The 28,000-nt window shown below is 51.6% G+C and overlaps 3 protein-coding genes across 14 annotated transcripts in view; 1 reads left to right on the top strand and 2 right to left on the bottom strand.

Annotated features, from left to right (window-relative positions):
* Nucleotides 1–5: 5 nt before the first annotated feature.
* Nucleotides 6–11,177, bottom strand: PHF7 (PHD finger protein 7). Of its 4 annotated transcripts, none has more exons than XM_031686466.2 (11): nucleotides 10,522–11,177; nucleotides 9,227–9,339; nucleotides 8,429–8,481; nucleotides 7,965–8,056; nucleotides 3,568–3,669; nucleotides 3,074–3,198; nucleotides 2,445–2,604; nucleotides 1,775–1,881; nucleotides 1,203–1,319; nucleotides 780–904; nucleotides 6–582 (listed from the first exon to the last, which is right to left on the bottom strand). In XM_031686466.2, exons 2-11 carry the CDS (start codon nucleotides 9,268–9,270, stop codon nucleotides 356–358), a joined length of 1,152 nt encoding a protein of 383 aa, XP_031542326.2. In that variant the 5' UTR covers nucleotides 9,271–9,339; nucleotides 10,522–11,177; the 3' UTR covers nucleotides 6–355. The 4 variants fall into 4 exon arrangements, with proteins under 4 accessions (XP_031542326.2, XP_072797523.1, XP_072797525.1 ...); XM_072941422.1 differs by having other exon boundaries at nucleotides 147–582; nucleotides 10,406–10,676; XM_072941424.1 differs by having other exon boundaries at nucleotides 147–582; nucleotides 9,227–9,341; nucleotides 10,565–10,641.
* A 283-nt stretch (nucleotides 11,178–11,460) lies between these two features.
* On the top strand, nucleotides 11,461–20,496 carry BAP1 (BRCA1 associated deubiquitinase 1). 2 transcript variants are annotated; one of them, XM_072941420.1, is made up of 17 exons: nucleotides 11,461–11,648; nucleotides 11,747–11,776; nucleotides 11,886–11,940; nucleotides 12,905–13,037; nucleotides 13,432–13,551; nucleotides 14,189–14,250; nucleotides 14,332–14,474; nucleotides 14,743–14,821; nucleotides 15,284–15,407; nucleotides 15,710–15,857; nucleotides 16,337–16,521; nucleotides 16,970–17,103; nucleotides 17,608–18,086; nucleotides 18,200–18,360; nucleotides 18,628–18,720; nucleotides 18,851–18,923; nucleotides 19,102–20,496. In XM_072941420.1, exons 1-17 carry the CDS (start codon nucleotides 11,612–11,614, stop codon nucleotides 19,233–19,235), a joined length of 2,190 nt encoding a protein of 729 aa, XP_072797521.1. In that variant the 5' UTR covers nucleotides 11,461–11,611; the 3' UTR covers nucleotides 19,236–20,496. The 2 variants fall into 2 exon arrangements, with proteins under 2 accessions (XP_072797521.1, XP_072797522.1); XM_072941421.1 differs by having other exon boundaries at nucleotides 11,478–11,648; nucleotides 15,710–15,845.
* A 542-nt stretch (nucleotides 20,497–21,038) lies between these two features.
* The window catches only part of DNAH1 (dynein axonemal heavy chain 1), a 73,500-nt gene continuing 66,538 nt past the window's right edge, over nucleotides 21,039–28,000 (bottom strand). For 4 of the 8 annotated variants that reach the window (XM_072941414.1, XM_072941413.1, XM_072941415.1 and 1 more), the window contains 14 exons: nucleotides 27,677–27,872; nucleotides 27,201–27,352; nucleotides 26,344–26,540; nucleotides 25,947–26,095; nucleotides 25,542–25,696; nucleotides 25,327–25,458; nucleotides 24,763–24,933; nucleotides 24,491–24,670; nucleotides 24,239–24,415; nucleotides 23,324–23,494; nucleotides 23,032–23,162; nucleotides 22,322–22,673; nucleotides 21,765–21,999; nucleotides 21,039–21,206 (listed from right to left, as the gene is read on the bottom strand). In XM_072941414.1, coding sequence (XP_072797515.1) covers nucleotides 21,085–21,206; nucleotides 21,765–21,999; nucleotides 22,322–22,673; nucleotides 23,032–23,162; nucleotides 23,324–23,494; nucleotides 24,239–24,415; nucleotides 24,491–24,670; nucleotides 24,763–24,933; nucleotides 25,327–25,458; nucleotides 25,542–25,696; nucleotides 25,947–26,095; nucleotides 26,344–26,540; nucleotides 27,201–27,352; nucleotides 27,677–27,872 — 2,520 coding nt within the window. In that variant the 3' untranslated portion in view covers nucleotides 21,039–21,084. Of the gene's footprint in view, nucleotides 21,207–21,764; nucleotides 22,000–22,321; nucleotides 22,674–23,031; nucleotides 23,163–23,323; nucleotides 23,495–24,238; nucleotides 24,419–24,490; nucleotides 24,671–24,762; nucleotides 24,934–25,326; nucleotides 25,459–25,541; nucleotides 25,697–25,946; nucleotides 26,096–26,343; nucleotides 26,541–27,200; nucleotides 27,353–27,676; nucleotides 27,873–28,000 lie in introns of those variants that run through there. The other 4 variants (XM_072941417.1, XM_072941418.1, XR_012060657.1 and 1 more) reach the window with 4 other exon arrangements.

Genomic DNA, 28,000 nt, shown 5'->3' with positions numbered 1-28,000 from the left:
GCCAATGGAGAGAAAAAGCTTTATTTGCATAATAACAAATGTGGGTGAGGTAAGAAGAGGAATGTGAGAACTGATTAAGGTGGAAGGATCTCAGTGGAAAAAGAAAAGAAAGAGCCCTTTGGGAATCAGGCAGAAAGAGCAGAGATGCTCTCATAGCCCCAGACATGCTTCATGGTTGGCACCAAGACTCTGCTCTGTCCTCATGTTCCCCTGGGACTTCTCTCTCCTTGGTTCAGAATCTCACTGCTGGCGCCCTTTCCTTGTCTCACAGTCCCAAAGTGTTCTCGCCCCCAAACCCGATGGAGGAGCACAGCTTCATACTCAAATGTGCTTGGCAGCGACTACTCAGAAACTGTTACTTGGACTTTTTGCAGCACTTAGTGATTTTGACGTCCTTGGATTGCCAGGAGTGGCCCCTCCTGCCACCTGAGGACTCTGGTTTTTCTAATAAGGAAGGTTCTGGCCAATCAGTCCAAGAAGGGCCTGGATTCTCTTCTAGGCTGATGTCTCTGCAGAAATGCTCCCTGGAGTGGAAGGTGCTGCTGCAACAGGGTATGTCACCTAAGTTTTCAGGTGTGTAGTCTGCGGTGAAAGAAAGGTGGGAAAGGAAAACTCGGTCTCTCTCCCAGGTACAGGTCCTTAAGCCCCTCCCTAGCTGCTTTCCTTCCCAAACTAAAGGCACCAACCAAAAGTCCCCATCTGGTAGCACAGCCTCCTCCTTTCCCAGGCACCGCAAGCCCCACTCCAGTTCTCAGACCAGACTGTCCCTCCAGTCCCACCTGTGGCTCCAGCAGAAGGTGCACACTCCTCACACTCCCATTTCTTACAGTTGGATCTGAGAAAGGAGCAGTCCCTATGGGTCCCGTGGGATCCGCATGTAGCACACAGAATGAGGCGCCACCTCCTACAGGAAGAGCCAAAGGAAGGTTGTGGGACAAAAGTAACAGCACAGCCACTTGCAAGGTAGGCTTGGGAAGGAACTGGCCTGAGCGCTGCTCACTGGGCACAAGGGGAGCAGATCCTGCAGAGAGATCTGTTCTCTGTACATGAGTGAGTCCTGGGCGGGTCAAGGATGGGAGATAGCAATTGTGCTCACCCTGAGGTCTGCAGACATAAGTGTGTTTTTTGCTCCTAATAAATGTGCGAAGGTCTAAGATGGCCCTTATGATGAGAGATCTCTGTAGCCAAGAGCCTTTCCCTACCCTTCGTCCTCAAAGCTGTCTCTTCCTTGTTCATACAGACACATGGGAGCATCACAATGCCGATAGCGCTGATAAAGCTCCGAGAAAGCCCCTGGCTCAAGTTCCCAGGCAGCATCTCTGCAGTGGGAGAAGAAACAGTGAGTAAGGGACACATAACTCATTGGTAAAACCTTTGTCCACCTGGGAGGAATGAAGAACTCAAGCTGGTACAGCAACAAGTTCAACAGGCTGCCTGAATGCTTTCAACATGGTGGGGTGAGTGGCCTGGCAGTGGGAGAGGCTTGAGGCAGATGAGTGGAACACTGGGGTTCCTTCGTCCCATAGTGGCATTCAAGAACTCAAGGGATTCTGACCCCCAAAGCATCCTTTTTAGAAACATGCCTACCCACCACCCCACCATCCCTTCTTTTCTTTTGATAGTTGAAAAGCTTTCTCTGCACCCTCCCCTCTTCACTGTGTATCAGTGCCTCTGCTGCTGCGTCATTCTCTGAACCATCCTTACATCCATCTCCTCTCTAGGAATCTAGGCAACCCACTCCCTGGCTCAGTTCCTGCTCTAGAGTTTCCACTACCTGTCTGGAATATGAATTCCCATTCTTAGCATTTCTTGAGGGAACTCTTCTCGATTGTTACATTGCGGACATTTGAAGAAATGCTTTGCTGATGTATGGGCATATTTCTGTAAGAGAAACAAGGAAGAGCTCTGTGTTTGTAAAAGGAGTATCTTTGGTCCTGCCCTTTCCACACTACCCTAACCTCACAAAGAGGATGCTGCTAAGAGAGCTTGACTGAGGGTTACAAGACAAGGAATTTGAATGGACTAGGGTGAGGCCTGCAAATCCAGGTGTCACACCAGGGACCTAAAGCTCCAGAGAGCACCCAGGAGTGCCTCAGCTGTCGCCTCCAGCCATGGGGCCTGGCAGCCCTTGACCCAGTAGGGCTCAGGTACCTGGATATATGTTTCTCTTTCCTTCCATCCTGGGAAGCATGGCTGAATTTGAGGCTAATTCACTCATTCTAGAATGAGCTTACTTGCTGTAGCCATCCTGAGGATTTTGTTCAGTTTAAATCTTACGGATAAGGTCCTATGTATAGGTCAAGGAAGACCAGAGACCAGGCTGACTTTCTTCTGACTGCACACAGGCCTCAGCATGGAGTGCAGAAGCTGAGGGAACCTGGGCCTTCCCAGGGTGCCTGGAACTGGGCAGTCGTGGAAGGGCCCCCGGGGGGAGAAAGCCCCACCTGTATGCACTTGCGGTGGTAGACTGTTTGACTACAACACGGGCTCTGGATGTTTTCAACACTGGCTTGGGATAAGTCTTCACAACACAAGACACAGCTTTCCTTCCCCACATTCCCCCGTTGGATGTTCTGTGTTGGGCGATGTTTCCCACAAAATGATCTGTGGTGGAGTAAACAGACTTGGTTTCTGGTTTGTCACTGATGTGGTTTTCCAGCTGCCCAGCCTAGGAAGGGCAATCAACCACCCAGGCCGGTGCCCAGTGAATGTCCACGCTCACGGGGAGGAGGAGGGGCGGGGTGAAGAATAGCCACATGCCTTCTCACAGCTGCTTTCCCACTGAGCAAAGCTCCCGGGACCATCTCCACAGCCTTCCGTTCCTGAAAACCCCGCTTCGTTCTGAGCAGCTGTCTAAGAACCCAGCTGTTTGTAATTTAAGGAGGGGCTGGGAAGCAAGAAGTAACCCCTGTGAAATCACCAAGTCAAGACACTGTTTCTCATTATCCAATGGAAGGACAGATTCTCTGCTGAATCCAAACAGGCCCGTGAGAACCGGACACAGGATTTCGAGATGCTAAAAAAATAGCAAAAAAGCAAAAGGGCAGCCCAACTTCTCCCCTTTGCCACTCACTTATACTCTCCAAAAAACTGTGAAAGGCAACCCCTTTCTTGGCCACAAGGAAGATGGAAGTTTCTGACGCACTGATCCTTCTGGCAGTTGATGGCAGCTCCCTTTTTCTTGCATACAAAGCAGATCTGCAAATGAGATCCCAGGCAGTGCTCAGGGCCCCAGGACAGATGGACAGACACTCTGTGGCATATGGAACAGAAATTCTGTGAAGCAACAGCCATTCCCTTTCTTCAGTGGACCTGGACACTCTAGGGCACATGAAGCTGAGCTTCAGGCAGCACTGAACGTTTTTTGGTTTCTCAGGATGTTGTTCTCTCTTATCACTTAAGACACTTTACCCTAGAGAAACAGAACTTAAGAGAAGGACCAGTTGGGAAATCCAAGAGTTCTTTGCCTTCTAAACTAGCAACTAGGGAAAAGAACAGAAACAGGGGCAACTGAATGAAGTACAAGAAGAGGCCAACCCCAAGGCCCCCATCTCAGGGGACTCTAACCTTCCTAGAAGCCCGGGCTGCCTCCTTTTTGATGTCTTCAGGCAGGAATCCATGGAAACCTCTGTTGGACAGGCCCCTCTGAAGCAGCTTGCTAGACAGGATCTAGAGGTGCAGAGAACCAGGCCGTCAGCACTGATGATGGGTGAAACAGTGCAGTGGGTGAGGAGGATGCTGGGTAAGAAAGTTACAAACTAGAGCTTGGTGGAACATATATGCATTTATAGGGTAATTCACTTAACAAAGGCTTACATAGCATATATGTTGAGTGCTCTAAGTGCTTTTCAAATATTAACTCATTTAATCCCCATAACAGCCTTAAGACATCATCCCCATTTTATGGGAGACATTATGTGACTGGTTCAAGACCACAGAACTCCAGGACCTGGGCTCTTCCCCTTTTTGTGCTATGCTGCTTCTCATCTACCAAGGACTGCTTTTGTGTGCTGAGCACTTGGGAGAACAACTCCCTGTGTACTGACTCATTTTCTGCTCAACACAACCCTGTGCTACAGATGCCACTGTGATCTTCATCTTACAGAGGCCACCAAGGTGCAGTGTGGGAAGTGACATGGCTGGGGTCACACAGCAAGGGGATCAGCAGAGCTGTACTCACATCTGGGCCCACAGAAGCCACACTCTTACCCTCCCACGGTCCTGCCCCTCAGTATAGAATAAATACTCTTCTTACAGTGTATTCTCTACAGAAAGGGAAACAGGGCTTTAAAATCTCCTGATTATAGTCATTCTGCCTTATAGGGGAAGGGAAGGAATTGAACTTTTCTTTAAAAACATACCTTAAAGGACCTTTTGTTTCTGAAAAGCCCCCAGTCTAGAATGGGAAATTAAGGATAAAGATGCTGAACTATTACGTGCCCATGCACAATGAATGTGTACATACTTTGGAAGAACATCACACCTGAGCCTCACGCTAGAAGCTTCCAAAAATATTAAGGAGGGTGCTGGACTTCCTGCAGTAATTACATGTAATGCGTAATGGGGGCTGAGGTTATTTCATTTAACATCATAGGAAGAGTGACCCTACAAGGTTGCATGACTTGAGGATGCTTGGATTATAGCTATATGCTCCCAATTGGGCTTAAAACGTATCTATTTTAGCACTCTCTCAGGGTTTTATGACGATATGAGTGATTTCTATTTATACTTTTAAATATTAATGTTTTCTACAATAAACATGTATAATCTCTATAAACAGAAAAATGAGTAATGAAAGATTAAAAACAATCTAAATGTCCCTTAATAGCAGTTTAATACTTTTTGGCACACCTGCACCATGAAATACCAACTAGCTATTAAAAAAACTAGATCAATATGTTCTATATAGAAAGATCTCTATATGGAAAGTATATGAGGTAAAGAGAAGTTAAATACAAAACACTGTGTATAGTATGTTTTTTTTATGTTGAAAATGTATATGTTTATAAATGCATTGAAATTAAACAAGACCTAACAACCTCAATGTCCATGAACAGATGACTGGATAAAGAAGATGTGGTATATTTATACAATGGAATACTATTCAGCCATAAAAACCGACAACATAATGCCATTTGCAGCAACATGGATGCTTCTGGAGAATGTCATTCTAAGTGAAGTCAGCCAGAAAGAGAAAGAAAAATACCATATGAGATCGCTCATATGTGGAATCTAAAAAAAAAAAAAGAACATAAATACAAAACAGAAACAGACTCACAGACATAGAATACAAACTTGTGGTTGCCAAGGCGGGGGTGGGAAGGGATAGACTGGGAGTTCAAAATTTGTAGATACCGACAGGCATATGTAGAATAGATAAACAAAATTATACGGTATAGCACAGGGAAATATATACAAGATCTTGTGGTAGCTCACAGCGAAAAAAAATGTGACAATGAATATATGTATGTTCATGTATAACAAAAATTGTGCTCTACACTGGAATTTGACACAACATTGTAAAATGACTATAACTCAATAAAAAAATGTTTAAAAAAAAGAATGGATAAAAAAAGGATAATATACCATGACCAAGTAGAGTTTGTACCAGAAATGGAATGTTAATTTAACATTAAAGTATTCAATCAATGTAACAGACCACATTAACAAAATACAGGAGAAACATCATGATCATCTCAATAGATGGAGAAAAAACATTTGACAAAATTCAGCACACATTCACAATACCCTCAGCAAACTAAAAATAAAAGGGAACGTCTTCAATCTGATGAAAAGCAGCTAAGAAAAATCTACAGCTAACATCATATTTTAATGCTGAAAACTGGATGCTGTCCTCTGATGTTAGGAACAAGACAGGATATTCACCTACATAACTTCTATTCAACACTAGATTGAAGGCCCTGGCTAGTACAATAAAGCAAGAAGAGAAACTGAAAGACAAAGATTGGAAAGAAAGAAGTAGAACTGCTTTTATTTCACATGTGATTGTATACACAGAAAATCCTAAGGCATTTACAAATAATTTAAAAATAAAAACAGCTACTGAACTAATAAGTGGATTTAACAAGATTGAAGATATAAAATCAATATACAAAAATAAATTGCATTTCTATTACCAGCAACAAACTTGAAAATGAAATTTAAAAATACGATTTATAGTAGCATAAAAATCACAAAACATTTATGAATATGTTTAACAAAATACGTGCAAGATTTCTTCCCTAAAAAAAAATTGCTAAGATAATTTTAAAAGACCCAAATAAATGGGGAAATCCATCATGTCCATGGATTGGAATATTCAACATTGTTTGTCGATTCTTCCTAATTTTTTAAAAATTCTTCTTAAATTGATCTATAAATTCAAAGCAATCCCAGTCCCAATCCCAACAGGCTTTTTGAAAGAAAAATTGACAAGCTAAATTTAAGATCTATATGGAAAAGGAAAGCACCTGATAGCCGAAACAATCTTGGAGAAGACGGCAGAACTTGAAATACTTAATTTCAAGATTCTATAAAGCCACAATAATCAAAACAGTGTGGTACTGGTATAAGGATCGACACGCAGATCAATGACATAAAACAGATCATCCAGATCCACAGATATATGGTCAACTGATTTTGACAAAGGCAGAGGTAAATTCAATGGGTAAGCAAAGATTTCTTGGGACACACTAACAAGCACTAACCGTAAAAGGAAAAATTGATAAACGGAACTTCATCACAATTAAAAACTTTTGTTCTTCAAAAGACATCATTAAGAAAATGAAAATGCAAATCAAAGACTGGGAGAAAGTAGGTCACAATACATATACCCAAAAAATTATTTGTAGCCAGAATATATAAAGAGCTCTTATAACTCAGTAAGACAAAACAACCCAACTTTAAAGTGGACAAAATATTTGTACAGACACTTTGCAAAAGAAAATATGTGAATGGCCAATAAGCACACAAAAAAGCAGCTCAATATTTTAGGTCATCAGAGAAACGCAGATTAAAACCACAATGGGATACCAATACACACCTAGTAGAATTAAATTAAAGAGACCGACAATATCAAGTCTGGACAAGAATATTTTGCAACTGGAAATCTCATAAATTGCTAGTGGCAATGAAAACTGGTACAACCACTTTGGAAAGTGATTTGGCAACTTCACATAAAGTTAAGCACGTAGTAATTCCACTCCTAGACATTTGCCCAAGAGAAGTGAAACCCGTATTCACAAAAAATCTTGCAGATGAATGTTCATAGCAGCTTTATTCACAACAGCCCCCAAATGGAAACAATTCAAACGTCCATCAACAAGTGGGTAAATAAGCAAATTATAACATATTCCTACAGCAAGAAAAAGGCACAAGCTACCAACGCATGCAATGTGGATAAATCTTCAAAACACTGTGTTGAGTGAAAGAAGCCAGATTCAGAAGAGTACAAATTGTATGTTTTCATTTATATGAAGTAAAAGAATAGGCAAAAGTTATCTATCAATCAGAACAGTGATTATCTCTGAGGGAATTGACTGGAAGAGGGCAGGAGGGAAATTTCTGGGGTGATGGAAATATTTATTTTGATTGGGGCAGTGCTTATCAAAACTCATCAAGCTGTATACTTAAAATGGGTGCATTTTATAGCATGCAAATTATACCTAATAAAGAAAGAATACTAGGGGAAAAAACAACTGGAAGGACTGTTGGTAGCATTTGCTTCTGGGGAGAGGGAGGATTGGGAATATTATTTTGGGAAGAGACTTTTTACTGCACATACTTTATGTCATTAGGATTTTGTATCAGGCACATATATCTTTAAAAATTAGATTTTAAAAGAAAAAAGCTATTAAGAAAAACAAGCAAACAGGGCAATGGATCTGAGGCTGGATGCAAAAACAAAGAATAGACTGTTCAGCAAAGCCACAGGACATTCAAAGCAAAGGAGGCCTTATACTCACAAGACAGAAATAATGCACACTGAGATTGTCTTTCTGAAGAAATTCCCCTAATTTTTCGGGATCCCCAGGTTCTTGAAGGCATAGCCGGCAAACTGGAAGAGAGAATGTTAAAAATTCATCTTGGGGTTATGACTCTCTAAGTACAAGGAGGAGTGGGGTATTGGGAAGTGAGTAATTTTGACAAGAAGGAGGCTGGGATGAAGTGCTATTTGATATCAATTAGGTTTTGTATCATCTTGGCCATATTTTAAGAAGTTGGCTGCAACTGCTCACTTCGCATACTTTTGCCTCAACTGTCTTGAACTTTGGATATGACACATAAAAATTACACACCCTGAGTTCTTCAGGATCTTAGAGAATCTGGGAAGGAATTGACAGTGAGAGGAACAAGTCTGCTGCCTACACAGGTGGCCTTTGCTAAGGAGGGGAGGCAATGGCCGAACAGAACCTCCAGTCTTTCTTACCAGGCCCTGAAGAAGGCTTCCTCTGGGTTACCCTCCTTGTCTTGGCAGATTTTCTATACAGGAGATGAAAGAAGTACAAGGTAGTCTTTGAGGATCCTGTTGACACCTCTTGTACCATTTCCCTCAAAATGCCATCCATGGGTCTGATGAAGGACCAAAACATCTCAAGGCTAAGACATTGGTTTTCTTTTTCTCTTTCATATTTTTGAAAGCACAAAATATACCCACTGAATTATTTGAATTATGGGAGCTCATAGCCATCTTTCTTTTTGAGTGCCTGTAGTGACTAAATGAATGCAAAAGCAAACTCCATTGGACTCTTGTACTGTTTCTGCCACCTACTCTGAATCTCAGGTGGTACCATGTTCACAAGCATAATAAGATAATACTAAAATCAATTAAGAATTTTTTTTATTGCTAGGCAATATTCTTGGCTCTTTACATGTATTTGCCCAGGGAATCTACAGAATACTCTAAAAAGCAGGTGCTATTACTCTGTATTTTCCAGATGAGGAAATTCAGGCCTAAAGAAATGAAGTAACCAGTCCCAGGTCACCTAGTCAGCAAGTATTAGAGCCGGGATATGAATTTAGGCAGTGGGGTCTAGGGCCAGGACTTTGCCAGCAGGGACAGCCCTGGGAGGATAGGTTATTGGGCAGCTTCCAAGGGACCACTGGTGTGTGCTTCCGCACTAACAAACCCTAGCCCCCAAGACTATGCAAAAGGGACAAAAAGTGCTGCGTGCACCGCAGGCCATTGGATAATTCCTCCCAAACTCTCTTATGTCGCCTACTCTACCTCAATCTTTGATGTTCCTTCTTCTTTTCTTTTATAGTCTTCATTCGCTGCTGTCTCTCTCGCCTATCTTGAATTCTTCTATACTATTTTGAGTACAATACAGGCTCTTCCAGCTATAAATATAAATAAGTCAGCAATTTAATTCTATATTTGGTTATCAAGTTCCAGAGGGTTAAAGCAATAATGCACTTCACTTAGCCCCACCCATGTGACAGAATAAAAGGGACCCACCCAGTATCAATCCTAGTAATAGCCAATAATTATTAAATAGTGTCAAGAACTGTTCTGAGTATTTTCATGTAACTCACAGAACCCCCATGCAATAGGTACCATTTAATCCCCATTTTCAAGATGAGGAGACTGAGGCACAGAGAGGTCACAGTAAGGCACTTGCCCAAGATCAGAGTTACTGCTATCACACAGCAGTATGAGAACTTGGAACTATTGCTTAAACTGGCTAAATGATTCTTTGTTCCTTTGTGCCTACTAAGCACTGAGGTAGCCCTCAGGAAAAATGGCTCCTTTTGCCCCCAAGTATAGGTACCTTCATTCTACTCAGTAAAAGCTAGATTAGGTAGCTCTTTTCTCGAAAGAGGAGCCTGTGAGATTTTGGCTGCCTAAAGCAAGAACTCCCTCTAGTGAGAGAAAAGAGAGAACACTGACAAACCAGCCCTGGGCACGTATCACTTCTTTTCACGAGGATCAGATGGTCACTGAGGTTTGGCCCATTCTCAACTTTTGTCTGGATGTGAGCCAAGAATAAAAGGCCCCAAAGTGGAGCAGACACCCTGCCAGTCCTTCCTGTACCAATGTCAGTTTGACTACAAGTTCACACAGTTTTCACTGGTTAAGGGGGAAATTCCTGAGTGGGAAGGGAGACAAAAGAAATAAAATCCACTTCTATGAAGGAAGGACTGTGTCCAGTCAGGGGAGAGGAGGACAGCGTTTCTTAGGAGAGATGAGTGAATTAAGTCACTCCATGGACACACATTCCTGCACCCATGTCCTCAGGGCACAGCTGGAGAGTGTGAACATCTTTAGGGACAGTCAACTATTCTGCATGACTGTATCTACTCAGGCAACTAGCGGTTCAGAAAACTAAGGCTCCATCTCCTCTTCTAACCCATGAGTTGCACTTGCATTGGTAATGACACTGGATGGCTTATTCAACAAAAGCACCTGTACAGGCTGGAAGAGGAGAGAGAAGGGCACGCACTGGGGGATCCACTTTAGCTGGCTACTGAGTGGTTCCGAGTCGTGGGGGAATCCCGACCATCTAGCAATAGAAACAAAACCTTGAAACTTCAATTCTTTGCATCGCTGGACCAAGACGTTCCTTGAATGAGATTCCGTGCACGCTGGTAGTTACAGGAAGACACAACAATCTTCAAAGCATGTGAGGAGGGACGTTGCGAATGCCGGCTTCTACAAGCAGCTCAGTCCGAGATTTCCTAACCGAGCGGATGCTCCCTTGAAACGGTTACCAAGTTGTTTCACTGGATAAGTGCTGGGTAAAAAGCTTGTTGAGAAATTTTTAAATAAATAAGCTTGTTCGGCCCCGCCGCCGCAAGAATAAACAATGATTTATTTGGAAAATACGTGTCGGTGTGGCCACAACCGTCCCCCGGCGGTAACAGCTAGAGAAGGGGCTCAAGGAGCATCCCGCGGTTGCCAGACTAGGCTCATGTCGCGCCTGCTGGGCGGCTAGTGCGGGGCCGGGCTGGAGAGCTCCTCAGCCGTTCGCTCCTCAGGGTAGCGCACGGGCTGCCGCTCCCGGCCGGGGCCGCCCGCCCAGCTGTCACCGAGGGCGCCGCTGTCTCGGAGCTTTATTCGTTGTCACAAGCCGTGGTAGCTACCTCCCGGGCGGCCGCCCCGCGCGGTGACTGCGCCGGCGAAAAGGGCGAGCGCGCAAACCGGAGCCGGGTCACGCGGACTGAGACCCAGGGAGACTGCGGCCGCGGGAACCATTGCTCAGCTGACCGTTGGCAGACCGGGACCGCTAACGGCCGCGCGCCCACCCCGCCCCTTCTCGCGCCATCCGCGCTATCGGCCCGCCCCTCGTCTCGCCCCGCCCCGTCTCGCCCCGCCTTTTCCTCTCGCGCCTCCGGCGCCCAACATCGCCCTCGCCCCGCCCCTTCCTCTCGCCCCGCCCTCCTGAGCGGGCGCGGGGGCGTCTGGAATCAAGCCCGCGGAAGACAGCCCAGAGGCGGGGCGGAGACCGTCGCGCCGTGGTGACGTACTGCCGCCGGCGCGAGCGGGTGACGCGACAGGGCCCGTTGTCTGTGTGTGGGGCTAGGGGCCCCGGGGGCGGCGGGGGCTCCCGGCGGGGGCGGCGGTGGTTCGGGAGGGCCTGGACATGGCGCTGAGGGGCTGCCCCGCGGGAAGATGAATAAGGGCTGGCTGGAGCTGGAGAGCGACCCTGGTGAGGAGGGGACCGGGCCGGCCGGGAGCTGGGTAGGCCGGGTGGGTATGGGACGCGCCTTTCTGATCAGCTCCCCCTCCTCTTGTCGCCCCACCTAGGCCTCTTCACCCTCCTGGTAGAAGATTTCGGTAAGACCCTCTCCTACCCGCCGGACCTGGGCTGTGGGGGCCCATTCCTGCGCTCTCACTCCACGGCCAGGGGCTGCCCTTCCCGACTTCTTTCCTTCCCTGATCGCAGGTGTCAAAGGGGTGCAGGTGGAGGAGATCTATGACCTTCAGAGCAAATGCCAAGGGTGAGTGACTTGGTGCCAGGGACCCCCTCTTAAACCTCGAGGGTTAGGGAGGAGCCTGGGAGAGAGTGCCCCTCAGGGGAGGTAGTATCAGAAGCCCCAAATTGTAAAATCTCATATAATGAAGCATCCCTCTTATTTGGTTACCCTCTTGATGAAGCTAGTACTGTATTTCTGTTTCTCCCAGTTCCCCCTCAGCACTTACCTTTATGTGGTAGCCTCTTCTCCCCCAAAATCCTAACCATCTTTTGGATTCAATTCAGCTGCTTTTTCTGGCCTTTCAGGTGGAAACCTCTTCTTGACCCAGGTCACACAGTGTTTTCTTGCAGCAGTAATTTATTAATTACTGCTTTAATGTGCCCTTGTGCTGGTGGTTTTAATCCCCACACAGTGGTCTTGTATTGATTGGTTTACGTGTGGCAGCCGACAAGGCCTCTCCTGGGTGTCCAACCTCAGGGCTTGTCTTGATGATCCTACACAATAGAGGTGTGGAGAAACTGCTACAGTGAATGATCGGAGAAGTTTGTTTTTATTTCCCAGGAAAGAAGGGACTGATATGAGTGTTCATAACTTCTCTGACTGCCCTGGGGCCCAGGCCTTGGGCTTCACAAGTGAGAATTAGAGTTTAAATTCCTCAGCAGAGTTTTTGTTCTCGGTTTACTCTCTGTTTCTACCCTGTTCTGGGCCATCAGTTCCAGCTTCTCTTATCCCAGAACCATAGACTTCATAAGGACATTGGGTGGACTCTTGGAGCACCAGAGCCAGAAACTGATGCTTGGCTCTGCCTGCAACAGGTTTCTGGGGTATGAGGGCCGCTTTGGGCAGTATTGGGAAGTCATGGGAGACGTAGGGTCATAGGAAGTGTGCCTGAGTGGTAACACAGTGCAAAGGAATAGGGAAGAGGAAAAGGGATGCTGATTGCCTTCCTCCGCTTGACTGATGTGTCTCTGTCCCTTACTTTCCCCAGCCCTGTGTATGGATTCATCTTCCTGTTCAAATGGATCGAAGAACGCCGATCCCGTCGCAAGGTGTCTACCTTGGTGGATGATACATCCGTGATTGATGATGATATAGTGAATAACATGTTCTTTGCCCACCAGGTCTGCTGGGCTCTGTTCTTTCTGATGGGATGGTGGGATGCTGCCATTTTCTTTGCTTGGGAAGTGCAAGTGGGAGAAGGCAGGTGGAGGAGATAGGCAGATCCCACAGGTGGTGGTTACAGAAGTCCCTTGGCAGAAGGAACTGAGCTCTTACTCATTTAAAAAACAAAAAAAAAGGAGAGGGGAGTATTTTTAGAGCAGGGTGGTGTCCCACTTCATTCTCCATGTCCCCGGACACCTGACGGGTATTTAGTTGAATAAAGAAATGTTGGGTAAAGATGAGGGGAGCTGATGAGGGTTGTCCAGATGTGATTGTTCCTCTGAGTCCCTATTCCTGACAAATACGGGCTTGGGGTGGCATGCTGTGTGTGGCTGACTGTTACTCATTTCACAGCTGATCCCCAACTCTTGTGCCACTCATGCCCTGCTGAGCGTGCTCCTGAACTGCAGCAGTGTTGACCTGGGGCCCACCCTGAGTCGCATGAAGGACTTCACCAAAGGCTTCAGCCCTGAGGTAGGCTGCAGTGCCTTAATCCTGGCCTACAGCTGCTCCTGGTTTTTTTTTTGAGGAGGGGAGGTAGGGGGAGGTAATTAGGTTTATCTGTTTATTTTTATTGGAGGTACTGGGGATTGAACCCAGGATCTTGTGCATGCTAAAGCATGCATTCTACTACTGAGCTATGCCCTCCCAGTCCTCGCTCACAGCTGACCAGGCAGATCTGACCACAAGGGCCACTGGTAATGCCACCAGATGGCATTTGGTACTATGAGGTTTTTTTTTTCCCTTTTCAAATGATATATATGTTACATTTGACCCATAAATTAATTGTGTAAGGCAATTTTTAAGGCCAAATTATCAGGAAAGGAGACAGACTTGGGGATGGAAGGAACATTCCTTAGGTGACACCTTATTTGAACTTTGTCAGGGCTTTATCAGGCCACGTTGTTCCCCAGGGTCCACTGACTACTGTGCACGGCAGGTAGAGCCTATCTTCTTGGGGCTCCAGAGCTCCCTTCTGCCCCTGCTAGGCCTTCACCTGTGCTGCTTCAGGTTCCTGGAATGCCTCCAGGCCTGCTCTCCTGAGCTCTGTTTCCCACCCAAGGCCCACTTGAGAAGTTGCTCTGATGTGGCCTCATTTTCTTTCCTCTAGAGCAAAGGATATGCGATTGGCAATGCTCCGGAGTTGGCCAAGGCACATAATAGCCATGCCAGGTGTGTGGAAGCTGTGGGAACTGATGGGGATGGGGGCAAGGAAGGGTTATCCCGTCCTGGGCCTTGACTGTCCTTCCCCAGGCCTGAGCCACGCCACCTACCGGAGAAGCAGAACGGCCTTAGTGCGGTGCGGACCATGGAGGCATTCCACTTCGTCAGTTATGTGCCTATTACAGGCCGGCTTTTTGAGCTGGATGGGCTGAAGGTGTACCCCATTGACCATGGTAGGCACTTGGTGCTGGGGGCCCATTAGGTTTCTCTTTTTGCCTCCAAGGGAGCTGCAGTTCAGGGTCCTCACGTGCTTGGGACCCAGTGGCGGTGTGTGTGTGTGTTGGGGACATCTGGTTCTGGCTGGATGGCACCCTGCACTGCATTCTGCAGTCCACTTAACCCCTAACTCTGGCTCTCCTGCTCTCCATCTTCCTTCCTACTCCTGGCCTGCCTGAGCTCAGGGCTTCCCACCTGCTGACTCCTCATCTTGGTCTTCCCCAGGGCCCTGGGGGGAGGATGAGGAGTGGACAGACAAGGCCCGGCGGGTCATCATGGAGCGTATCGGCCTTGCCACTGCAGGGTAAGCACCCTGCACCTGTCTTACCCTCTGGAGATGTGCTCCTCATTGGGAGGGATGGAGAAAAGGGAACCAAGGCAGAGAGAGGTCAGGTGGCTTGTGCAAGGCCACATGATGAATCTGGCAAGATCAGGATTAGATCTTGGGCTCCCAGTGCCTTGACCTATTTCCTACCCAGGCTGCATGTGGCCTGCTTCAGGATAGGCTAAGGAGGCGCAGGCCGTGGTGGAACCCTGGGTGGCCCAGGTGTGCTGGCTAACTTTCTGACAGGCACCTTACACAGCTTGTTGGAAGGCACCAGCTCAGGTGGCTGGCGTGCGTGGCCAGCTGCTGTCCACCTGTTGGGGTGGGGCCTATACCTGTGGCTGCAGATGTGACTTCAGGGAGCCCTGCCAGGATATCTGCCTCAACCTGATGGCGGGGCCAGGGCGAGAGCTGCTCTCACGGCCACGGCTGTGACTGCAGGGAGCCCTACCATGACATCCGCTTCAACCTGATGGCGGTGGTGCCCGACCGCAGGATCAAGTACGAGGCCAGGCTGCATGTGCTGAAGGTGAACCGTCAGACAGTACTGGAGGCCCTGCAGCAGGTGTGTATCTCTCCTTCCTGGTCCCTGTGCAGCCACCCACTCCTTCCCTCCACTGGGGCATCCGTCTCTGATTTCCAAATCACTCTCTAGTGTGGATCTGGGCTTCAATTAACTACACCTTTCCTTTGTTTCCTTTGTGGGAAAGGTGGGACTTGGCATGGGGAGGGGGAGAACAGCCCCTAAAAGGAGGTTCAGTTGTTGTATTTCCTTTTGAGTGAGTGGGTAGAGCCAAGGCCCTTAGCTGTCCAAGGTAGGAACTAGGGTCTGCCTTCACTCCTTTGTGCCTTGGATTTTGTTTTCAGCTGATTAGGGTCACGCAGCCAGAGCTAATTCAGACCCACAAGTCTCAAGAGTCACAGTTACCTGAAGAGTCCAAACCAGCCAGCAGCAAGTCCCCCCTGGCGCTGGAGGCAAGCAGGGCCACGGCGGCCTCTGAGGGTAACCACACAGGTACTGAGGGTTTGGAGCCTCTTGTGAGCCTCAGAGCCACCCACTCATAACTTCATGTGGAGGGCCGGGCAGAGCAAGCCTTTCTATGGAGGTGCTTGCACAGAGGTTCAGAGGCTCCTTCTGGAGGCCCCCTCCCCTTGGAACATGGACGGAGAGCAGTCCTGCCCTAAAGAAAGGCACCTGTAAAGGACTGCCATTACCACAGGCCCCTGAGCTGTCCCTCTAGTGAATGTTCCCTTTCTGCTTTTCTCTAGAGGCTTTTCTTTCTGCTCTTTTTTTTCATCTTGTTCTTCTCTTGTCTCACTGTGGGCCTGTGACTTAGAGCTTGCTGATTCTCAACTCATCAGCTGGCTCGGCCTTTCTTCTCTGGGAAGAGAAGGGAGCAGTGCTGTGTCCCAGGACTAGGGAGACAGTGGGCTGGGGCCAGCTTTTCTTAAAGGTGTGGCTGAAAGTCCTGCCTGTGCTCCTCGCCCTCTCAGATGGTGTGGAGGAGGTGGCTGGTTCATGCCCACAAGCCCCATCCCACAGTCCTCCCAGCAAACCCAAGCTGGTGGTGAAGCCTCCAGGAAGTGGCCTCAACGGGGTTCCCCCCAACCCTACTCCTATTGTCCAGCGGCTGCCGGCCTTTCTGGACAATCACAACTATGCCAAGTCCCCCATGCAGGTAAGCTGTGAGGATTCTCTTGAGAGTTTGCAATAGGCAGTTTTCTCGGTTGGTTTGTTGGTGTTTGCCCCCTGTTCAGGCCTAGGTAACCAAGTTTTTCTAATATGCAGAAGGCCCCACAACCACAGGGACTTAAGGAGGGAGAGAGAGCACCTCGGACTTTAAATTCAGTCACATGGCTATGGGATTAAATGTTTAGGGCATAGGGTGGGTTCTACTGGCAAAATAAAGGCAGGTATTTCAGGGCACTGTTTCTCTTAGAAGCCCCATGTAGGCAGGTAGTATGGGTGTGCTGCAGCTTCTTAGCAGCCAGGGGTGGGCTCTGAAGCACCTGGAGGGGTTCAATGGACCCAGTCTGGAGAGCCATATTGGCTTTCTGGCTGTGATTGGTGTGCCCAGCCTGGGCTGACTGGCCCCTGCTCATGGCCTCCCTGGGTCTTTGCCCCAGGAGGAGGAAGACCTGGCAGCAGGTGTGGGCCGCAGCAGAGTTCCAGTCCGCCCACCCCAGCAGTACTCAGATGACGAGGATGACTACGAGGATGATGAGGAGGATGATGTGCAGAACACCAACTCTGCTATCAGGTCAGCCCTTGCTCTGTGAGGCTGGAGGCTGAGTGCTGCAGGTTCTGTGTTCCAGCCCTGAGAATGCCCTTCAGCAGATGATGCTGAGCACCTGCTGAGTGTGAGGCCTGGGAGAGGCTGACATGAAGGGGCTCCTAAGAAGTTTTTGGAGGGCTTGTTGGGAGGGCCATGCACAGTAACTAGACATCAAGGCACGTCCTGTTGGGAGGTGGCCTTTTGTCTAGGCTTTGAAAGATGAAGCAAGGATGGAGGAGATGAGGCTAGCTTTGCTGGAAAACAGGATTGGTTAAAGGCTGGAAGTGAGGCATCTGGAATAGAGGTGTCCTTTGAGGACCCCTGGCTGTAGCTTCAGAGCTCAGGGTCCCAGGCTTGGCATGGCCGGCCAGGCTGCTAGAGCTGCAGGATCAGTTCCCAGAGGACAGGCTGTGTTCAGGTCATTTTGGGCACTGCTGGGTGTGGTCACCTGGCCCATTCCCTTGGCTCACCTCTCCTTGGGCCCTACAGGTATAAGCGAAAGGGGCCGGGGAAGCCAGGGCCATTGAGTGGCTCTGGGGATGGGCAGCTGTCAGTGCTGCAGCCCAACACCATCAACGTTTTGGCCGAGAAGCTCAAAGAGTCCCAGAAAGACCTCTCAATCCCTCTGACCATCAAGACGAGCAGCGGGGCCGGGAGTCCGGCTGTGGCAGTACCCATGCACTCGCAGCCCTCACCTACCCCCAGCAATGAGAGCACGGACACAGCCTCTGAGATCGGCAGTGCTTTCAATTCGCCACTGCGCTCACCCATCCGCTCGGCCAACCCAACACGACCCTCTAGCCCCGTCACCTCCCACATCTCCAAGGTGCTTTTTGGAGAGGATGACAGCCTGCTGCGTGTTGACTGCATCCGCTACAATCGCGCTGTACGAGACCTGGGTCCTGTCATCAGCACAGGCCTGCTGCACCTGGCTGAGGACGGCGTGCTGAGTCCCCTAGCACTGACAGGTGGGCCTTGGGCTGGCTCACTGGCCTCTTGGTGGTGTACTGAGGAGGGAAGTGGCCAGGTGACCCCAGATGTCCTGCACTCTGATGGGTCTTCTTATGCCTTGTCTTCCCAGAGGGTGGGAAGGGTTCCTCACCTTCCATCAGACCGAGCCAAGGCAGCCAGGGGTCTGGCAGCCCAGAGGAGAAGGAGGTAGTGGAAACTGTGGACAGCAGAGAGAAGCCTGGGCTGGTCAGGCCTAGTGAGCCCTTGAGCGGGGAGAAGTACTCACCCAAGGTGAGCCCGTCTGTGGTTTTCCCTTCTAATCCTGACCAGGGCAGGGCCTAGGGCAGTGCTGCCCAGGTGCTGGATTCCTGGTTGAAATTTCGGTGTGAGGGGTGGTGGCTGAAGCCAGGTGCCAGGAAGCCCATCTGGGTTGGGTAGCGGCAGGGGCCTTGATAGGCTCCAGGGACTCTGGCTGCTTGTTCTTGTCCGTAGCTGCTTCCTGGGAGTGAGGCTTCGGTGGTCAGCCTCCTCATGGGTGCAATTGCTGGGTTTTGGCAGGAGCTGCTGGCATTGCTGAAGTGTGTGGAGGCCGAGATTGCAAACTATGAGGCTTGCCTCAAGGAAGAGGTGGAGAAGAGGAAGAAGTTCAAGGTGGGCCCTCTCTCCAGCTGCCTGTTTCTCTGCCTGTCTTCCCAGAGGTGCGACCTGCTGAGGTCAGCTGGCGGCTGCTCTTGAGGAGATGGCTGCAGCGTCCTCATGTCCTCATCCTTCTCTCCCACAGATTGACGACCAGAGAAGGACCCACAACTACGATGAGTTCATCTGCACCTTCATCTCCATGCTGGCTCAGGAAGGTGAGGGGTGTCACTCCTGCATCCTACCTGGCAGGCCCTGCTCAGAGCCGTGGCCCTCAGGCCCCTTCCTTCAGGTCTCTCTGGGGACTTAAGCAGACTAGGGTCTCAGGGAGGGCTGAGAAAGCCGGCAGCTGCTGGGCATCTAGCCACCTGCTCAAGGGCCTGTGCCTCTCCGCAGGCATGCTGGCCAACCTAGTGGAGCAGAACATCTCAGTGCGGCGGCGCCAAGGGGTCAGCATTGGCCGGCTCCACAAGCAGCGGAAGCCTGACCGGCGGAAACGCTCGCGCCCCTACAAAGCCAAGCGCCAGTGAGGACCGCTGGCCCTGACTCTGCCACCTGCTCTTGCCGCATGGCCCTCCCCAGGGTCCCTCCGCTGCCCCACTCGCCCTCTTCCCAGTATTACTGAGTAGTTGCAGTCAGAGAGCCCAGACCTGGGGGATGGGAGCCAGGCTGGGATTCTCTGCATCGTGCTCCAGGGCTTGGCAGGGCAGGTCGGCCCTGTCATGCTCTGAAAGCAGCAGTTGGAGCTGGGCACACTGAGGTGCTGCAGCTTCCTCCACAGCTGGCTGTGGAGCAGCAGGACCTGTCCTTCCTGCCTGGGCAGCAGAATATATATTTTACCTACAGAGACGTCTATTTTTCTGGGCTCTAACCCATCTTGGCACCACTGTGTTGACATAGTCAGCTTTCTGACTCTGTGCTCTCTCCTAACAGTTGTCATCCTGAAGGGCCCAAGTCCCTGCATCATGCCAGGGTCACTACTGCAGGGTCACCACTGGGGGCCTGGGTGGGCAGTGGGCCCTGCTGCTCTAGCCCATCATTAGTCGTCCCTGTTGCGAGGAAGCCAGGTTTACTCTTCATTCCTCCTGGGAGAGCTCCAAACTCAGGGACCCGGCTGCTGGGCTAGATTAGGAGGAGGGTGTCCCAGCAGGGATGGGATGAACGTCCTGCTGGGGTCCCATGGCCTGAGCAGAGAGGTGTTTGTTTGAACTGTTTGGTGGCCTATAAACTCCCTGACTCCAGCTGGGTTTGTCAAGACTTCTCTCTGTGGCAAGGCCATGGGCTCTTTTGTCTTCAGTGTTGTGGCCCTAGCAAGGGGCCTGTCTTGGGCTCTATCCCTTGGCTGAGAGGAGCCTCTGCCCAGCCCCTCAGTATTACTGTGTCTCCCTCCTCTTAGGGACAGCAGAGATAGGGCTGCTTGCAGGAAGCTGGCACCACTCAGCTCTCCCTGCCATGCCAGCTTTCTCAGCCTCTGCAAGGCACTCAGGGTGGGGGGCAGCAGGACCAAGACAACCAGCTGGAGCCCCCGTGTTCCCAGAGGGCCTGATGCCAAGGGCTAATGGGACCAGCACTGCTTTTGGAGCTCAGGCCCCAAATACAGCCTGATGGCCTCTGGCAGGTGGCTTTGAAGGTGACCCAAGTACCTTCAAGGCCCCTTATCTGTACATAGTGATCAGGGTAGGGGTTGGCTGGCAGTTATGGTAGCTGCCTCTCTGCACTGAGCACAGCCTGACCCCTCGGGCCCCTGTAAATATCAGATCAATGAATGAATAAAACTCTCCTAAAAAATGAGCCCTCTTGTGTTTGCTGTCCTGAGGTTTGTAGATTAGGCTGCAGTGGGACTGAGGACCTACAAGTCCCCAGTGCCCTTTGTGTGACCAGAGAGGTAAGAAGTATGCACGCTAGGCATCCAGCCTCCCCTTCTGGACCAGAGATTCTTGGGGCCCTAGGCTGGGGATTTAGGATCCAAGCTGAGGAGGGCTTTGGGTGGGCTATGGAATTTGAACAGTTGTGTGCAAGGTGTACTTTGGGAGGAGAGGGCCATGGCTCTCACCAGATCTGATGGCTTTGCAGTCTTGAGAGGCGTTGGGACTCAGCGGAGGAGGCAAAGTTGCCTCTAGTCCTTTCTGGTATGCTGTCACTGGAGGGACCTTGGGACCTTACAGGACTCTCTTGCATTTGGACACATCCAGCAGGTCAGGCTACCACCTCTGCTGCTCTTCCCCCTGCTAACTACATTCTCTCTTGGCACTGCAGCCCCTCACCCCCGCTGTTTCCATGGCAGTGGGTCCTACAGGAGGTGCCTGGTGTAAGCAGCGAAGGCTCAGCTGGACTGCTTCGGAAGTGCAACTTTAATGGCTCCAGCCCTTCTGTCTGGGTCTAGTAGTCCAGGGCACAGATTAGGGCCACACCACGCTTTATCCAGTGTCTCTGGGGCTGGTCGGTGGGGATCTCCACAGCGATGACGTAGTTAGTGGAGTGGCCTGTGGTTGATAGTGTTCCTGGAGCAGGCAAGAAGTGCGAAAGTTAAATTGTCTGCTTCAACTCGGGCAGGAACAGAGTACAGAGAGAGGCAGTGGACTTGGCAGACTGAGCTCGGGACAAGGAGGGGGCCCTGACCCAAGAGGAAGCCTGTCTGGCAAGTGTGGTCAGGGCTCAGGCCTGCCCCGGGTTACTGCACTGACAACTGAGGATAGGAATGGGAGAGTTGATGCCCCTGCTTACTCCCTGCTGGACCCAACCCAGGCCCACCATGCCTCTTCAGGTCTGTTACCCTCTCTGAACCTCTGTTGGCTGGCTCCCAGGACCCAAGGTGGGTCTGCAGAGGGAGGCAAGAGGACGTGACCTCGGGGCCACTCACTCTGCACAGATGCTGAACCAGTCCCTGGGCATCACTCTGCTGCTGGCCCAGCTCTGTCCTAGCCTGGTCAGTTTCAGGGGTGCCGACTGACCTCTGTCGGCCATCCTGTTCAGCTAACCTGGGTCAGCCTAACTGGCCTGGGCTGGCTCAGCCCTGGGCCCCCACCTGTGGTGTAGAATCCCAGCCCTGGGCCCCATACCAGCACGGGTCAGCGTCTTATAGATGGGGCACAGGTAGAAGGCCTGGTCCTGGGCCTTGCGGTTGGGTGTTGGCAGGAGCCAGATAATGGCCATCTCTGTGTAGAGCTCCTTGGGCCGAGACTCAGCCAGCTGAAAGGCCAGAGGGTCCCATCGGGCACCTTCCAGGAACAGTCCATGGATGAAGCACCCATCTTTGGGCCTTGTCTTGAGCTCCGACACTGACTCGTGCATCACCTGTGGTGGGCACAGAACACCCCCACCCCAAATGTGCAAACACTCACAATCTGGGTTAGGATTTGGGTCAGGAGGCACAAGTTCCCTCCTGAGGGCTCTGCTTCCTGCCCGTCACCTGCCATTTTAGCTGGTAGCCTATAGTCTGTGCCCTGCCCTGATGGAATTACCTGGGGCTTATGGTCTCTTCTGGCCTGGCTCTTCCTGTCCGCCAACCCCCGCTTAGGGGTCCCCTGATTCTGCCAGCCCGCTGTGGCCACAGTGCTCTGCCTGCCTGGGCCACACCCCAGCCTGTCACCTGACCTGGCCCTGGCTGTGTCCAGACCTTGAAATCAAAGGAGATGGTGTCAATGGAGATCACAGACTTGCGGGCATAGTTTTGCAGGGTGCCTGTCAGGAAAGCCTGAGGGAAGAAGAAGCCACTGATCCAGAAGACAGTGGGGATGCCTCCATCTATCCAGGTCTGTAGGAAGTCTACGCGCTGCAGCAGGTCCATGACCCATGAGGACAGTGGCTTGAGTGATGGGTAGGCCTTGGCATTCCAGAGCTCGGGCACAGTGTTGTTGTATAGGCTGACAGCCATCAGCTCCAGCTGCGAGGACATTACCACCAGCCCCTTGAGTGCCTTGAGCAGGTCTCTCAGCGTCTGTGTGATCACTTGCAGCAGCCGGTTGTACCTATGGAGCCAGTAGCAAGGAGGAAGGCAGTGGTCAGGGCCGTGTGGACCACTCTCCCCAGCTGTAAGACATAGACCAAAAAATGATGGCAGAACATAGGGCCTAAGAGCATAGAGCAGGGTTGGGCGGCCTAGGTACCAGTCCCAACTCTGGCTGTTAGTACACGTATGACCTTAGATAGGTCACTTAAACATTTTGGAACTTGATTTACTCATTTGTAAAATGGGAATAATAAAAATGTGGCTGAGTTAGAGGATGAGTTTATAGCACTTGGTGTGGCATCTGGCCCCTAGTGGCCCTTGCTGCATTTCTCTACAGTGGCCTGCTGACTCAGGGCTGGGGGTAGCAGGGGGATTACCGTATGACCTCCTGTACTAGCACTGTGTTCATTGACTCCTCATACAGCACGGGGTACTTGTTCATCACTTGCTGCAAGTTGATGGGCTCAGGCAACTTGAGTAGAACGATCTGGGCCACATCTTCCACTATCTGTGGGGGCCAAGGGACATTGGGGGTCAGAACTGGTCCCCCTTCACACTTAACAGGGTTCTACATGCACAGAGTTCCTTCCCACAGGGGAGCAGGCAGGACGGTTGGGTAGAAGACTGGCCCTGCCTAACCACTGGGCCCCTTCCGCTACAGCCACTGACCTCCTCCCGGCTCTGGCCACCTATAGAGGACGATTTGGGTTGCAGCTGGACGATGGTGCCAAGCAGGGTGTAGGTCTCATTCTGGGCGAAGGTGATGTTGGCATTGTCATGCAGGCCGAAGATCTCAGGCATGTCGTTGAGTGGGAGGCTCTTGATGTAGGAGAGGTAGCCCTGGGAGGTAGGAGGGTCACGCTGAAACCCCTGCCCTGTTCTACCCTCAGCCTGGAGGGTGGCCCTACAATTGAGCCCATCCCCGACACGTCACTCTTGGTTGCAACCCTTACGCATCTCCCTGGGACCTTTGGGACTCCATGATCTCTGCTCCCTCCTAGCCCCCTTTTCCCTGCTGTGCAGCATTCTGCTGCCTTTTTTTTTAAATTAAAATATAGTTGACTTACAATGTTGTGTTTCTGGTGTGTAGCATAGTGATTCAGTTAAATATATATATACCTCTTTTTCATTATAGGTTATTACAAGATATTGACTATAGTTCCCTATGCCATACAGTAGGACCTTCAGCATCCTGCTTCTTTATTCAGCTGCTGAAACCTATCACAGCCCCTCTTGCCACAGGCCCTTTACACTGCGGTGCCCCACCCTGCCCTGCCTGCTCCTCACACATCTTAGCTGAAACATCATTTCCTCAGGGAGCCCTCCCTGATCGTGTGGTCTGGGCGGGTTACCACCTCAGTGCCTCTGCTGGCAGCCTCAGAGGAGCCACCCCCCTTCCTCACAGAGTAATTACCCTCAGGCAGGGGCTGAGAGGCTGGAGTTTGCCTCTCCCCACAAAACCTGAGCTCCGGGGATCAGTCAATGAAAAGGAGCTATTGGAGGGCAGGGCCAGGTCTCCCAGCACCCAGGTGTTCATGGCACCCCACAACCCCAGCCTGGCAGGCCACCCAGGTGTGTGCTCACGTTGAGGTCGTAGGTGGGTTGGATCTGGTGGTAGATGCCCGAGGCACTGTAGCTGTGCTCTGGGAAGAGCACAGAGGGGCTGTAGAAGTCCTCCAGGATGTTCATGACGCAGCGGCGGTCCCAGTCGTCGGTGATGCGGCCCCCATAGTTGATCTCCCCTGCCGTGTACTTGAGGACCTACTGGGTGGGTGGGTGGGTGGGTGAGGCCCCGCAGGCACCCAACCCCCCATCCCCAACCCGTCCCCAGCCCACCTTGTAGGGGATGTGGTCATACTCATCCAGGAACATCTTGAGCTGGCTGATGCAGATGCGCAGGTCCCCGTCGGTGAACTCGTAAGGGATATTGAAGCCCAGGGGCCCAAACTTACGACGCTCCAGGGCGTTCCCATGGAACAGGCACAGAGACAGCAGCAGGCACTTGAATTCCATCACCTGCAGGAGGTGGGGGACAGAAGATAGGGGGCATAAGGGGAGGGGCTGGAAGCGAGGCAGGTAGGGTGGGGCACACGCCAAGTGTGTCTCACCTTGTGACAGGAATTGAGGAAGTCATCACTGAGGCTGCTGTAGGACTTGAGCAGATTGGCCTTGACCCCACGTGGCGGCTCAATGGTCATCTTGGAGCCGTTCTGCAGAATTGACACTGGGAACTTGTTGCTGGGCAGGCTGGTGAGCCACAGGCGGAAGTCCCGGTGCACCTGGTGGCCACAGTCCACATGAGCACTGAGACTCGTCCCTGGTGGCTGCCCCAACACCAGGCTCCCACCTACCCCAGGACCCTGGGCCACCCTCAGCCTGACTCCACCCCTGGGTTGGGCCAGGCCAGGCTGCACGGACCACTGGTTAAGCATATGGGCTTCAGCAAGTCCCAGGGTCACTGGTCTGTGCCAGGTGGCCGTGGCGTGGGCAAGTCACATCACGACTGGTAACAATAACCTGGGAGGGCACTGGAAAGATAAATCTAGTTGATGCACGTTATGTGGTACTTCCTGAGCCCACTGCGTGCCCAGGACTGGGCTGAGTGCTTTGCGGGATAACCTCATTCAACCTCATTAGTCCTGGGCGGGCAGATTGGTATTCCCTTGGCGCACCTTGTCGGGATTGATGTGCTCAATGAGACGCTCCAGGGCTGGCATCCAACTCGGTGCCAGGTGGCAGTTCTGGAAGAAGACCCACTTGCCCCTCTCTATGGAGCTGCGCATCATGGCTTCTGCCCGAGGACCCTGTTGGGACACGAGTGTTGAGTAGCGGGGGAGCAGCTGGCTCAGCCAGCCAGCCCCACTCCTCCTGCCCAGCCTGCCTTTACCTGGCCCTGGCCCAGGGAGATGGCAGAGAGCTTCTTGGAGAACTTCATCTCCTCGGCAAACTTGTAGAGGTCAGCTGCAGGGTCAGTGCCAGGTGACAGCACAAAGATGAGGGGCGTGGTGGGGTTGGAGTCTTTGAACACTACCGATAGGTTGGCTGTCTGCAGGGCAGGGAGAGATGTTGGGGCCCCCTATAGCTTCTCCTCAGGGATAGGGGACTAGGGAAAGGGAAGGTGATCCTGGGGCCCCCAGAGAGGTCCCAGAGGGGCATGCTGGTGGGGCCTGGAACCTCCCAGAGCCTTCTGGGAGTGGCTAGGAGTCCTGGCCTAACCAAGGCTGCAAAGTGATCTGTCCAGGTGCAGCCAGGACCCAGGGTGGGGATTATCTAAGATGCTCGTTGGCAGCACTTGCCTGGGGCTCAATGAAGCGTGGCTCCAGGTTGGTGGCCACGAAGTCCTGCATGGCGTTAGTAACCTTGTCACCACGTAGACAGCGGAGGACCAGTAGCTTCTGGAACTGGTCTAGGTACTGGTTCCAGATGCCAGGCAAGGGCTCCCTGCAACAGTGCCCACGGCTCCCTGAGAGCTGACTGGTAGGAAGGCACTGGCCACAGGGACTCTGCTTGCTGGACAGCAGGGGAGAGTGGGGTGTCCAGGGGTACCCAGCCAGGGATATGGAAAAGATGTAGCCACAGCTGCAGGGCAACCCTGGGTGGCCCCTCAGAGAAGGCTCCAGGGCAGGCCTGTTCCTGGGGTCTCACCCTTTCAATGTGCTCACCCAGCTGTGCCCTGGGCCCCAGCTCACCGGTGGGGCTCAAAGCTGTCAAAGATGGCCCGGAATTCTGACAGGTGCTTCACGAAGTCCAGGGCGAAGGAGGAGAAGGCTGGCAGGTTGGAGAGTGCCAAGACATCTCGCCAGGCCCGGTCTGACAGCCAGTCCGGGGCAGGGTTCTCGCTCATGACCGGGACAGAGCCCCCGGACAGGAGGTAGCGCCACTCACTCTGGCAAGGGATGGGGGAGGCTAGCGCCCAAGCCCTGAGGCCTGCCTCCAGCACCCCACACAGCAGTGCCCCCCTACCACCCTCAGCCAGAGAAATGGAGTCCCCTTGGGGTGGCAGTTGGACAGGTCTGAGTTAGTGTCACCTCTTCACCTTTTCCTGGCTGTGTACCTACAGGCCAAGGATTTGATCTTTCTGAGCCTTAGTTTCATCATTTGGAAAGTAGGAAGAATCAGAACTCTGCTTTCCAGGGGGTTTTGTAGGGGTAGGTGAGAGTGTAGCCCTGAACCCAGCGCCTGGCACACAGTGAGGACTCAGCAGTGGTGACTGTCGCTCTCATTACGTGGTCAGTGCTTTCCAGTGCACTGTGAAATACCTGGGGTTCAAAAGACTGTGTGCTGGGCAGCTCGGACATCTGTGCTCACCTGCACTCTCAAGGCCCTGAGAAGGCCTATGCACAGGACCTGCTGGGCCACCTTGAACCTGTTCCTGGCTGTTCCCCAGCAAGGGACAGTTTCGGGGCCTCTGCCCCTCTGTTCTTGCTGTGACCTTTAGCCTGGCCTTCCCTTCCCTTCCACCCCGTTCTCCCAGGCCCTGAACAGGGCCACTCCTCTGGCAGGCTGTCCTGGGTGGCCAGCCCGCAGCCTCCTCTCTGTCACGCACCTGGTTGACCTTGCCCTCGTTCATCATGATGCGGGCACACAACAGGAAGGCGAACATCAGCTTGTGCTTCTCGAAGAGGCTGCGGCAGATGTTGCTGTAGAGGTTGTAGGTCAGGTAGCGGTTGATGTTAGCGATGCGCTTCTTCAGGTTGTCTGCGGGGCGGACAGATGACGGCAGGGACAGGAGAGGGGAGGGAAGCGAGATCCCAGGGGACCTGCCCCGCCCATCTCCCCAGCAGCTGCAGGGGCCATCTGGACACCCCCGTGGGGCATTTGGCATTCCCAAAAAAGGGGTCCTGAAGAGGGGAGGAGGGGCATATGTGTTCTTATGCAGTGTCTGATATGAGGGTGCGTACAAGTGAGCGGGGGTGTGAGTCTATGTGTGCCCCCACTGTAGAAACATGTCCAGGCGTGCCACATCTGTGCCAGGCTGGAGCCTGTTGTTTGTGTCAACATGTGCATCTGTGCCAAAGCTACCTGCCCTCTCTGAGTTGGCGATGCCTGAGAGGAAGATGTTGAGAAACCACTCGAGGGAGTACTGGTACATGGGGTCCACGTTGGCCAGGTCAGACATACAGAAGAAGAGGATCTGGGTGCGGACGGCCACAGGAATGTACTCCATGCGCGTGAGGTCAATGTCCTTTTCTGTCTGCTCTGCAATCCTGACCTTGGCCTGAGGGTGCAGTAGAGGGGTGCTAGTCAGGCCCAGGTAGCCTGGCAAAGAGCAGCACTGGCAGAGGTGCACGGGGACAGGGGTGAGGCCTGGGGCAGGCAGGGAGAGGCAGGAAGAGGCAGGCAGGG

This window comes from Vicugna pacos, chromosome 17, assembly GCF_048564905.1.
Source record: "Vicugna pacos chromosome 17, VicPac4, whole genome shotgun sequence".
In the NCBI taxonomy this organism is placed as follows: Eukaryota; Metazoa; Chordata; class Mammalia; order Artiodactyla; family Camelidae; genus Vicugna; species Vicugna pacos.
Note: the sequence above shows the minus strand (reverse complement) of the source record. Positions and strands in the feature narration are given on the sequence as shown.

Excerpts from the sequence above, each read along its gene's own strand:
- PHF7 (XM_031686466.2), bottom strand. The coding sequence starts at position 9,270 with ATGAAGACTATAAAAGAAAAGAAGAAGGAACATCAAAGATTGAG. Across the intron at positions 8,482-9,226 it reads AAGGAACATCAAAGATTGAG|AAAATCTGCCAAGACAAGGA; the intron begins GTAGAGTAGGCG and ends TCTCCTGTATAG. Across the intron at positions 2,605-3,073 it reads CAGTTTTTTGGAGAGTATAA|ATCATTTTGTGGGAAACATC; the intron begins GTGAGTGGCAAA and ends ACTCCACCACAG.
- BAP1 (XM_072941420.1), top strand. The coding sequence starts at position 11,612 with ATGAATAAGGGCTGGCTGGAGCTGGAGAGCGACCCTG. Across the intron at positions 14,251-14,331 it reads GCACATAATAGCCATGCCAG|GCCTGAGCCACGCCACCTAC; the intron begins GTGTGTGGAAGC and ends GTCCTTCCCCAG. Across the intron at positions 15,858-16,336 it reads CTCTGAGGGTAACCACACAG|ATGGTGTGGAGGAGGTGGCT; the intron begins GTACTGAGGGTT and ends TCGCCCTCTCAG.